This window comes from Pelophylax lessonae (assembly GCF_965119305.1).
Source record: "Pelophylax lessonae genome assembly, chromosome: 6".
NCBI classification, from domain to species: domain Eukaryota; kingdom Metazoa; phylum Chordata; class Amphibia; order Anura; family Ranidae; genus Pelophylax; species Pelophylax lessonae.
The window spans coordinates 125,749,662-125,762,634 of NC_138773.1; the positions used below are offsets into that span (position 1 = coordinate 125,749,662).

At 46.7% G+C, this 12,973-nt stretch overlaps 1 protein-coding gene across 2 annotated transcripts in view; it reads right to left on the minus strand.

Annotated features, from left to right (window-relative positions):
- ABCC1 (ATP binding cassette subfamily C member 1 (ABCC1 blood group)) overlaps positions 1 to 12,973 on the minus strand; it is an 891,484-nt gene that overhangs the window by 762,893 nt on the left and 115,618 nt on the right. For both annotated transcript variants that reach the window (XM_082260033.1, XM_082260032.1), the window contains exon 5: positions 7,543 to 7,668. In XM_082260033.1, coding sequence (XP_082116159.1) covers positions 7,543 to 7,668 — 126 coding nt within the window. The remainder of the gene's footprint in view (positions 1 to 7,542; positions 7,669 to 12,973) is intronic.

Genomic DNA, 12,973 nt, shown 5'->3' on the forward strand with positions numbered 1-12,973 from the left:
TAAAAGATTTCTATTTGTTCTGCTAAATTATTTTTCTTCAGTAGTTCGTGTGAGGAACAGTAGTCCACTGGAATATGCCCATGCCACTAGGAGGTTGTACTCTAAGAAAGCAGAAGTCTTGGCTCCCCCTCTGGGCTATTCCCTCCTAAACAGCCACCAAGCCTCATGCATGGCTAGCAGTTAAAAGTTAGATTCAGAAAAAAACTGTTAAAAACAGGCATCTTGACAATTATGTAAAAGAGTCCCCATTAAACTACTGCAGAAAAGTATTTTATGAAGAGCAATCACAACAAACAATCACTGGGGTACAGGGTAGAGCATTGGAATTTCCAACAACAGACCCAAATAAGGGTCTCGCCTCACAGGCAACTGCCAAGCAGTGTAGGTCTGGCAGATGACACAGCAAACATGCTCAGTGGAAGTTTTGGCTGAAACCACCACATCCAAATTACAATACTTTTTGAATGTGTGAACACCTGAGAAGCAGAAGCCTAATGGTAAACAGTCCAAAATATTCCTACTGCTCTAATAAAAAGAGCAGTGACAGGCATATGACACCTTAGATAGATATAAGAAACTGTCAGGCGAATCCACCATGTAATAGCAATGGAAGATAGAGCTGCTAGGAAGGCCTTTGGGTTTGACACATGGCAAATAGAAATCATGCAGAGCAAAAACGTAATTCATGTACTGTAGATCCTGATTGCTTTCACCAGATCATACGAAAAACAGATGGACAAAAAAAGAATATGGAAATGTTATCTTGCCAGGTAATGCCATATCATGTTGTAAAAGACAGGAAGACATCGACCATGGTTTATATGTCGCTACCATCAGAAGGTTGGACATTGGCAAAAACTTTGTAAACAGTTTAAAACAACAGGGCTCAATAAATTTCACAGAGTGACGTGAAGGCCCTTACAACTGAAGTTGGAATCAAATAAGGCCTAAACATTCACCTGCTACAACTGTGTTAACATAAGATTAGATGTCAGCCTTCCAAATCTGAGAAACAGATGCCCAATGCTGAAAAGCCCATAAAGCACTAACCGATCTAGTACACTCTGACAGAGTAAAGCCCCGTACACACGTACCGAATGTCGGCCGAACGATCGGCCGTCTTTTGTCCGGTGCTGTCTTGTTGTCTGAAAACTGCAAAAGACTGCACATGAATTTTGTCGGCCAACAACAGCCGACTGCAGAAGTGATGTCATGTGATGGTTAACTTTCCATGTGTTTTTTCTTCTCTGAGCATGCCCAGTCTTGCTAATCGGCTGTTTGTCGGCCGAATTCTGTACTGACTGGCAAACAATCGGCCGTTCTGGTGTTGGCCAACAAAAATTTTAATGCCTGCACACCCGATTCTGTTCGGCCGAAAATGCGCTGTCGGCTGTCGGAAGCATCATACTAACAAGCCTACAATCGGCCGATCGGTCGTCGGCCGAATATTTACGGCCGACAATCGCTACGTGTGTACGGGGCTTAAGATGGTACCTTGTCCTCAAGCAGATAAGCTAGAATGAGGATATTCAGAATTCACCTGGAAATAGTGAAACAAAAACCAGATTGTCCCCTATGTGGACCTTCAGGAATGACTCACTAAGGGAGTGAGGGACAAGAAGTCTTTGAAAACACAGAGGGGGGGAGGTACTGTGCACTCACGGCACACACTGGAGCAGCAGCATACTGTAGGGTATGTGGTCCACAGTGTGTACCACCATTTATAGTGCCCCAAAGCAGTATGCACAGTGGCAAGTGTGACTTGTTCTTCGCAAACAAATTATTATAGAGGTCATATCAAGCCTTATTAAAAACTTTTTTTTTTTTTTTTAATCTGCTAAACATTTCCAGCTGCACCAAAAAGGAAAGTTGCTCAAAGCCTTACAGTTGGTTTTCTTTATAAAATGGCTATATCCTAAATAGAAATGCTTTCCTCTGCCAGCTTGCTGTGTTCCAAGTATTCTTGTACTGGGAGTACAAAAGGGTCTCTCTGTAGAGGTCTGACACATTCCTTCTCCCTTTCTGGAATACATGCACCAGTTACCTCTGAGAATACCAAGAAGGCACCCCCCAGACCAATTAGGGGTGTATTGGCTGGGATCACCTGTAGCAGCAGACTGTCCCCTTTGTGTCTATGTGCAGACATGTTACACCAAAGTAGTGGTATTGCAACTAGGCCTGAGTACTCACAAAGCCAAGCAGCTAGTGCAGATGAGGGTCAGGCAGATGGAGTTGACCAAGTCACTGTAGGTGGGCACTGGGAAAGAACCAGGGACCAGCATTACACAAGATGCGCAGCAGCGCCGAGATGGTGCTTCTTCTGCACTGAATGGTGAAAGAGTGTGGAGCGTGAGCATGAGACACTCAACCCAGTGGATTACATCATTCCCCAGTCCCTCAGCATTAATCCTTAATGCATTGAGACTAGCAGTGGCAGGAAAACAAAAGGCTTTTACTGTTTTAATATTAAGGTAGCCCCTGTTGCTTAAAGCGGTAGTAAACTCAGCGGGATAATCATCCATAAACATAAGGCCAATAGTCTAACCCTTCATAAAACAGATCACAATGTTACTTCCCCCTAAAGCTTCTATCACAATTGTTTTTTTGCTTTCTTTCTTTTTTGTGTTCTTGGCCAAAGCCTGCGCCATATTGGCTGTTGCCAAACCCAGTTTTCATTTTGGGCTACTTTGACAACATAGCCTAAATGTGTGTCACATAACTATACATTCAAAGAACGTAGAATAACGATTTGATTATTTAATTTGTTTTGTAGTTGTATACTTGGGCTTTGTAAGGTAACGTAAAGCCGAGAAGTGTTAAACTGACCTGGTCGCTCCGATGATGATCAGCGCCAATGTCAATAACCCATATGACATTGCAATTTACATGGGGTGTTTAAGGAAATCCTCAGCGGGTCAGAAATCTCACAGATATTGCAATGCAATGCCATCAGTGCTGATGACGGAGGCATGGAAACACGATGCATTGACTGACGGCACACTGAGCATGCCATGAATGAGGGGGAGAAAAAAAGAAAAAAAAAAAAAGAAAAAAAAAAAAAGAAAAAAAAAAAAAATCGCACATGCGCCAGTAAGGTCACTAAACATTGGCCTATTTCTACTAATGGGCGCAAGGACAGTATAAAAAATAGTGACGAGTAAGTGACCTCACAGTGCTTGTCATGGGCAAATGCCTTCATTGAGAGTTTACTACTGCTTCAAAGCTCAATGGCCATAGTGAGTCTTCAGAGATGGGACATACACTGAGGATATGCCACAGCTCTGGACCTGGTAAGTTTTCTATCTCTAACATTTACCAGTACACTCAGGTCTGGAAAGAGTCCAATGCAGAGCCCAATGTCCAAAGATCACAAAACCGGCTAGCCCCACGCATCTAGTCCAGCGATGTTCAAATTCAACTTTTCACAGCCAGGCTGTAGAAAGGCCAATCTGGATAGCTATACAGTATGTAGAGACTAGCTCAAGCAGGATGTAGTTCGGAATCTTGATTGAAGTCAATGGTAGAGGACATTTAAAAACAAAAATTAAAGAAAAAAGGCTAGCAAAGCATTGATAGATTTCTCAGCAGAGCTGACAATGCACACTCTTAAGACACTTGCAAAAAAACCAATGTTCCTGTAGACAGCGGTATAACCCAACATTATCGGAATTCCTTTGTTCAACGAATTAAAAAGAAATTGGACGACACAATTTTAAGCCAGTAAGAATAAACTGGATTTTTGACTAACCGTAAAATACTTTTCTCTGAAGTTCATTGACAGACGCAGCTCCATATTCTTCTTGACCAATGGGTTATGCTGCCCCCTACAGGAGTAGAACACTAGGCAGGGAAAAAAAAAAAAAAAAAAAAAACTTTACCACTCCTATGGGGCAGTTCTTAAAGGCATACACCCACTCACTCTGCTATAGGATTCAGTTTTGTTGCAAGCAGTGTCAGAAGTAAAAAAACCCAACCCACTCAGAAATAGAGGGGCGGGTGCTGCGTCTGTCAATGAACTTCCGAGAAAAGGATTTTATGGTAAGTCAAAAATCCAGTTTTCTATCGTTCATTGACAGACACAGCTCCATATTATTTTTAACCATTAGGACGTCCCAAAGCAGTATTTGCATGAGGGGTGGGAAAACAACACAGAGAAAGAACTTAATTCCCCAAAGGCCAAACTTAACCAACCAGGTAACACGAAACTCAACCAGGAACAACTGGACCTCACCTAGAAAAAAAAACACACCCTCAAGAGAAAAGATTGCCATTTTAAAACAGCAGCCTGCAAAACCTTGCGGCCAAAAGAAGCATCAGAGGATGCCAACACGTCTACTTTGTAGAATTTAGTGAACGTGTGCACAGACGATTAACTTGCCGCCTTGCAAACTTGTATTTCTGACGCCTGATGGCGAAAGGCCCAAGAGGCACTCAGCACCCTAGCAGAATGCGCTTTCACAGGGAAAGATGGAACCTGACACTTAAATGGATACGCCTGTACCACAGTCTGCCTGATCCATCTGGATATGATCGCAGCAGATGCAGCCAAACCCTTCCGAGGTCCTATCGTGAGGACAAAAGGAGAGTCTGATTTCCTGAAAGACTCAGTAACCGCCAGGAAAACCCCAATTACCCGTACCACAGCCAAAGAATGCAAGGCAATTTCATTGGGATGCATGGGTTTAGGACAGAGTGAAGGCAGCACAATGCCTCCATTCAATGGAAATCAGAAACCACCTTAGGAAGAAACGACTGATTAGGTACAAGTACCACTTAATCTCTGTGGACCACCAGAGAAGAAGGAGAACGGCAGGATAGCACCGCCAGTTCAGACACTCTGCAGGGTAATAGCCACCAAAAAGGCTACCTTCTGTGACAGTGTAAGCAGAGGAATCTCCCTAAGTTATCAAAGGGAGGTTTTTGAAGAACAGACAGTACCAAGTTAAGATTCCGCAGAGGTAACGGGGACCGTATCAGAGGAGCCACATGACGAACTCCCTGGATAAAATTGTGAATCAAAGAATGTGTAGCTAAAGGGTGCTGAAAAAACACCGCCAAAGTCGGCACCTGGCCTTTAATAGTACCCAACCACTGCTCAACCCCTCTTTGGAGAAAAGTCAATATCCTAGCCACTGAAAAGAAGCGTGGATGCATCTTAATCGATTCACACCATAAGATGTACGATTTCCACGTACGATGATAAATCTTCCTGGAGGTAGATTTTCTAGCCTTCAACAGTGTAGGAATCACTGAGACCGGAAGATCCCCATCCTTCAATACCTGGCTTTCAACAGCCACGCCGTTAAAGCCAGATATGCATATCGAGGCGAGACTGGGGCCCCCAGAATGACCAGAATCCCTTCCACCTCTATTCAGCACAGAAGCCTCGGCAGAAGTTTCAGCGGAAGAAACGCATAGATCAGCCAATACTGACCCCAGGTAGCCACCAGTGCATCGGGCAGAGGATCTAGAGACCTGGCTACAAACCTCTGTACATTCTCGTTGAGCCGAGAAACTAACAGGTCTACATCAGGTGTCCTCCACCGGACACACAACAGGTGAAACACCTCCGGGTGCAGGGACCATTCCTCCTGATCCAACACCTAACGACTCAAGTAATCCACCTGCCAGTTCTCCACTCAGGGTATATGCATGGCAGAGAAGGCTGGAACAAATTTTTCTGCCCATATTAGGATCTCAGCCACTTCCTGGGCCGCCAGGACACTCTTGGTGCCCCCTTGATGATTGACGTAAACCACGGCTGTGGCATTGTCTGATTGAATCCGAACTGGACAACCCTGCAGACGATTTGTCCAGTGACTCAAGCAAAGCTTTATCGCTCGGAGTTTCAGAATATTGATCAAAAGTTTCCAAGTACTCCCCCCCGGACAGGATACCAAAGCCCAATACAATGGAAGGAAGGGCTTGCCCTGACGCAGGGCCAAGGAACAGAGCCACCACAAAAGAGCACTTCTTGCGTTTTGACTCAACCAAATCGGATTGTCCAAAGATTTTGGAGCCTTGTTCCACTTGACAAGAATACCCCTTTGCAGAGGTCTCATATGGAACTGAGCAAACTGAACCGCCCCGAAGGTAGACACCATCAGGCCTAGAGCTCGCATGCAAGTCCACAATGAGGATAGAGTGCTGGTTAACAGCAACCGAATAGCCCTTTGCAACTTTTGCAGCATTTCCGGGGGGGGGGGGGGGAGGGGGGGGAGTAGTCCAGAGTAAGTCCCAGATAAACCATTTTGGAGGCTGGGACCAGAGCAGATTTTCTGAAATTGATGGTCCAACTGAACTCTTGCAGAGTCCGTAAAGTGATTGACAGATCAGATCTCCAGGTACCATAGTACCACAATCCCCTGCTGTCACAGTAATACCAGAGCCAACACGTTGGTGAAGACCTTGGGGACGGAGGCGAGACCAAAGGGTAATGCCACAAATTGATAATGTTCCTCTCCTACAGCGAAGCAAAGTAAATGCTGGTGTCCAGAGTAAATTGGGATGTGCAAATGTGTCCTCTATCGATAGATGCCAAAAAGTCCCCTTGGTGTAGGAACCCCCCTACCATGCGAATGGGCTCCATACAAAACCTCTGTACCCGTACAAAGCGATTCAGAGCCTTGAGGTCCAGAATTGGATGCACTTTCCCTTATTTTCTGGGAACATTAAAACAGGTTTGAATAAGACCCTTGAAAGCATTCCCGAGAGGGAACTGGTACAACCACCCTTTGCTACAGCAGATCTTGCACCGCCTCTTGTAGATCCCTTAACCAATCTGAAGATAGGCGTAGATTGGATGGAAAGAATCTGTCCGATGGTCGGGACCTGAATTCGATCTTGTAACCCAATCTGAGCAGCTCGTGGGCCCATTTTTCCAGAATCAAGGAGGTCCCTGGTTCCGGACAGAAAACGAAGATGTCCCCCCAACCCAGATACGGGCTTCATGCAGACTGAGATTTGTCCGCAGATCTGGGAGGGACCTGTTCTCGGCATACCTGACCACGTCTTCTTGGAACCCCAAGATGACCTAAATGGCTTAGGTCCTTTCTCCTGTGTGCCGAAGGCACAAAGGGGCCGCCTGTGTGCTGAAAAATAAGGGCCCCCGGCTATTATGCTGTGACTTGCCCTTAGCGGCTAGAAGAAGAGTATACTTCCCACCTGTAAGTCCTTTGATCAGTTCATCCAACAAAGACTCAAATAGGCGATTCCCTATAAAGGGGAGATATGATAGAGTCTTTTTTAGAAGCCTGGTCCGCAGACCAGCAATTTAGCCACACTATGCGTGGTTACCATTATTGCGTTTAGAACTTCACTGACTTGCACAAAGTGCACAAATGATTTAAACAACCTCATTAGTTGGAAATGATAATATCAGTACACAATTATTTAGGAAAATAGTAAAATGGATAACATACATAAAATGGTCATCGTAAAAGATTCTGTTGTACCTCACAGTTGAAAACACAGTTGAAAACACAAAGGCTAAAATTAGGCTGCCAGTTTAAGATAAATAGCAACAGAAATTATATCACTCACAGGATCATTGACTGTTTCGGAAAAGAGAGGAGGTTGGTCAGGGAATGCAGACAATATAAGCTCCACCAGGACCAGCAGAAAGTATGTGTAGAATGTGACATCCCGAAACACATTTACATTGGCACCCTGCAGAGAGGAGTGAAACAAGAACACATTAAATGGTCATGACTGTTTCGATACCTTAAGCCCCTCTGGGAATATGCTGAGAAATAGGTTGCAGCTGAGTAAGCTATATTCTAAGTAATATTTTGGACATAAGTAAGCTAAAAGAATTAACCAGAACTTTTACCAATGCCATTATTAAGGGGTTAAATATTTAAAAAAAAAAATATATAGAATTTTTGTAAGAACGTACCATAAAAGTTATTTTCTCCGAGTCCTCTGACAGACGCAGCTCTGGAAGTATCTTCACTAAAGGGTTATGTGCGCCCTATTCAGGAGCTAGGCAGTGAAAGCTTTCACTAGGCACACCTTTAGGGGCCGTCTTAGCCACATGACCCCAGACATACCTGCTCATAGAATCAGTTTCGTAGCAAAGCAGTGAAGGAGAACACAACCAACCCCAAACAGAGGGGAGGGAGCTGCGTCTGTCAGGACTCAGAGAAAATCATTTTACGGTTAAGTTCTTACAAAAATTCTATTTTCTCTTACGTCCTCTGACAGACGCAGCTCTGGAAGTATCTTCACTAATGGGATATCCCATAGCAGTATAGGCATGAGGAATGGGAAGAACGCAACCAAAACAACTGTTAACGTTTTAACAAGGCTAAAAAACGAAGCCAACAGGGCAACAGAAGCTCAAGCAACACCAACAGGAGCTTACCCCAAAACAAAACTTCACCCCTGAAACAGAACATTCAGTCTCTTCAGCAAACAGCAGCCTGCAAAACTTTGCGGCCAAAAGAAGCATCCAAGGATGCCAGCAAATCAATCTTGTAGAATTTTGTAAAAGTGTGTACAGACGACCAAGTTGCCGCTTTACACACCTGAGCCACCGATGCCTGATGGCGAAAAGCCTAAGAGGCACTCAGCACTCTAGTAGAATGCACCCTTTTTCAGGGAAAGGAGGAACCTGACCCTTTAGTGAATAGGCCTGAATAATAGTCTGTCTGATCCATTTTGATATGGTTGCAGCAGACGCCGCCAAACTTTTACAAGGTCTTTCTGGAAGGACAAATAGATAATCAGACGTGCAAAAAATTTGTGGCCGACAGGTAAACCCTGATCGCCCGAACATCATCTTCATTGAGGTGGACGACACCACCTTAGGTAGAAAAGATTGGTTAGGTCGTAGAACAACCTTATCCATATGAATGACCAGATAAGGCGAAACGGCAAGACAGAGTCGCTAACTGTGACCCTGCGAGCAGAGGTGATAGCCACCAGAAAGGCAACTTTCTGAGATGACAAGGGCAGAGAAAGGTCTCTGGTTTTGTCCATTCTTTAACGGCCTCCTTTTGAAAATATCAAATTCAGATCCCACGGAGGTAACGGTGATCTCCTCGGCGGAGCCAGATGATGCACCCCCTGTATAAAGGTGAAAATTAAGGAGTTAGTCGCCAAGGGACGTTGGAAATAAAAATGGCTAAGGCCGATACCTGACCTTTGATCATGCCCAAAGCCAAAAACGTTGCTCCACATCTTTCTGTAAGAAAGCCAAGACCCTCGCCACCGAAAAGGAACGAGGATGCAGCCCTTGAGACTCACACAAGGCAATATACATCTTCCAGGTACGATGATAATTTTTTCTGCAAGTCGACTTCCTAGCTCTCAAGGTAGGAATGACAGCTTCAGAGAGACCTCTGTCTCTCAACACCTGGCCTTCAACCGCCAGGCCATTAAAGCCAGCGATCGTAAAGCAGGATGGAAGATCGGTCCTTGAGACAGCAGATCTTCTCTCAGAGGCAGCCGCCATGGAGGCTCGATGGCCATCCTCACCATGTCTGCATACCAAGACCGGCAAGGCCAGTCTGGCGCTACCAGGATCACCTGCACCGTCTCCACCGGCAACCTGTGGAGGAACCGAGACAACAGTTGTAACGGAGGAAAGGCATAGATCAGCTGATAAGGACTCCAAGGCACCACCAGTGCGTCCACAGAGTCGGCCAGAGGATCTCGAGCCCTGGCCACAAACCGCTCTACTTTTCTGTTTAGACAAGATGCAAACAGATCCACCTCCGCAGTTCCCCATCGGGCACATAGGAGGCGAAAGACCTCCGGATGCAGGGACCATTCCCCCTGATCCAGAGTCTGACGACTCAGGTAATCCGCCTGCCAGTTCTCAAACCCTGGGATGTGAACTATGGAAAAAGCCGGAACGTGCGCCTCGGCCCAGGTCAGAATCTCGGCCACTTCCTTGGCCACCCGAGCACTCTTGGTGCCCCCTTGGTGATTGATGTAAGCCACGGCCGTAGCATTGTTGGTTTGAACTTGAACCGGGAGACCCTGTAACCGAGGCGCCCAATGGAGCAGGCAGAGCTTTATCGCCCTGAGCTCCAGGACATTGATTGGTAGAGACGACTCCTCTGCCAACCACGTTCCTTGGACACAAAGTGTCCAGTACCCCGCCCCAGCCCATCAGGCTGGCATCCATGGTGATCACCGTCCACAACAGCAGCAGGGAGGACCTGCCCTGGCTCAAAACGGGTGACCGGAGCCACCACGAGAGCTCTGACCTCGTGAGACAGCTTAGACAAATCATCCTGTCCAAGGATTGCTGATCACTTGGCAAGAATATCTGCTTGCAAGGGTCTTGTATGAAATTGGGCAAAAGGGACCACCTCAAAGGACGACACCATCAGCCCTAGAGCCCTCATACAGGTGGGCAGGGAGGAGAGATCGTTGTCCTTCAGGATCCTGATCTCGCCCTGCAGAGTGTCTGGAGGTTTTCCTCCGGAAGGAGAACTTTTGCTTGAGCGAAGTCCAAAACCATGCCCAGATAACTCAGACGTACCAACGGAGTCAGGGCAGACTTCTGGAAGTTGATGGTCCACCCGAATTCCTGAAGCGTCTGAACCGTGAATGCCAGATTGCCGTAAGGACCGCAATCCCTTTCTTTCGGAGCACGGCCAACACCGGGGCCAAAACCTTGGTGAAGACTCTGGGAGTGGAGGCTAGTCCAAAGGATAATGCCACAAATTTATAGTGCTCCTCCACCACCGCGAAACTGAGATACCGTTGGTGGCCCTCGGAAATAGGGATGTGCAGATACGCATCTTTTAAATCAATGGAGGCCAGAAAGTCTCCTTGTTGCAAAGACGCCACCACCGACCGGATGGATTCCATCCAAAACTACCGTACCCGCAAAGTGGTTCAGCGATTTGAGGTCCAGAATTGGACGCACCTTGCCCTCCTTTCTGGGCACCGTGAACCGGTTTGAATAAAAAACCCCGAAACCTGTCTGGCTGAGGAACCGGGACGATAACTTCCTGTGCAAAGAGATCCCACACTGCCTCCCAGAGAGCGGTCAAACAATCCGGAGATTTGATGGAAAGAACCTGTCTGCTGGGGGAGGCCGAAATTCGATCTTGTACCCTTTACAAATCAATTTGTGAACCCATTTGTCTGGAATCAAGAGACGTCCAAGGTTCCTGAAAGTGACGGAGACGTCCCCCCACCCCTGATCCGGGTGAGGGCGTCCCTTCACGCAGAGGACAACTTGTCCGTTGAACCGAAATGACCGGCCTTGGACTTGCCTGACCAAGACTTCTTGTTTCCTCCGGAGGCTCGGAATATTTTGCTTTTGTCCTGCGCCCCCGAGGCACGAAAAAGCCCCCGGTGAGCCTTGAAGGAAGGACACTGCTTATGGTGAGGTGTCTTAATTATTGAGGATTGTGGGAAAAGAGTACTCTTGCCCCCTGTTAGGCCCTTGATTAACTCATCCAAGGAGTCACCAAACAGACGTTCACCCAAAAAGGGAAGGTCAGCCACAGCCTTTTTAAGCCACAGAATGGGGCGCAATGCAGGCCCCACCGCAGACACTCTGGCAACCAGAGGGGCCTCATCCAGGGCCACATCACACAGGTACACCATGGCCTGGGCCATCTGATCCGTGAGCTCAATTAGAGTCGGAGGAACTGACTCAGCCTGCAGGTTGCTCTTAAGCACCCTGATCCACTCCATAACCGTCTGAGAAACTAAGACGGAAGCGAACATTGGTTTAAACCAGCCACTAAGTGTAAGTGACGGGAAAGTGCCTCCGTGCGCGTGTCCACAAGGAAAAACCTGACCCGACTTCTGGGCTTTGCGGGGGCCGAAAGCAATGCGCTTTCCTGACTGCATGGGCTCATCATCCAGATGTAATGTTTCCCTCACTGAACAAAATCAGTGCTTCCACCAGAGCGCGTTCCCGCGCTGCAGCTGAGGGCTCATCTTCCTCATTATCTGACTGAGGACAGGGACCCCCCAGGGGGAGCATTGTCCGTGGCAACCATATCAGGCTCTGAATCAGAGGACTGAGAGGGCATTGGCCTTTTTTGAGTAGCAACTTGTTTCATTACAAGGTCCACTTGGGACGCCAGTTTGTAAGGCTGCAGACAGAGACCCCGGCTGCACAAATAAGTTCAGAAGTGAAATTTCCACTTTGGGACTCCATTTTAAACAATGTCAAAATTGAGTACACTTGCCCTTTAAATGTTGCGCTCACGGTCCACATACTATAGCCGGAGTCCTCCTTTAATGCTAGCAGCTATCCTAATAGGAGCTAAGTGTGTCCTAGGAATGTTAGAAGGACTAAAAAAACCCTTATTACTAGCCAACCTGGAAAGTAAACCGCTCTGTCAGTCTATCAATAGCAAGTGAAAAAACTCCAATACAAAAAGAACAGGAGAAAATGGCGCCGCCAATACAGCGCGGTTGCCCACACTTAAGCTGGCGCCCGAAACCGGCGCCAAACACTCAGGGCAAAACAGAAAATGGCTGCTGCCCTTACTTGAAAGCATCTTAATGCGCACACCTAAAATAGTGGCCAAAAACGGTGCCAACTGTCAGGAGCCCAGGGAATGAGGCCTTCACGGGGGACCCACTATAGGGAACCCCCCCCAGAACAAGATAACATCACACCCCTTCCCCCAGGCGTTAGTCACCACTATAGAGCCCCCAGTGGGAGCAGGGAGGGCAAGACCTGTCGTCTGTCAGAGGACGTAAGAGAAAAAAAGTCTTTTGCAGTTTTAAATTGCAGATGCTAATGCGGTTGTTCTTGTGCCACATTTTAGGACCATATTACCTAGGATTAAAATACCATCTTCCTTCATTAATTTCCAGAGCCACTATTGACTAAAAAATGCCCACAACGCCCTCTGTCAGCATATACCAGACTGGGATATGCAGATTATAGAAGTGGCCACAGAGCAGAGAACCAGCTCAATCTTCACGGTCACAGACCTGGACCTGTAAAGTACCCTGCAAGGATGATTCACAGATTCAACCACCT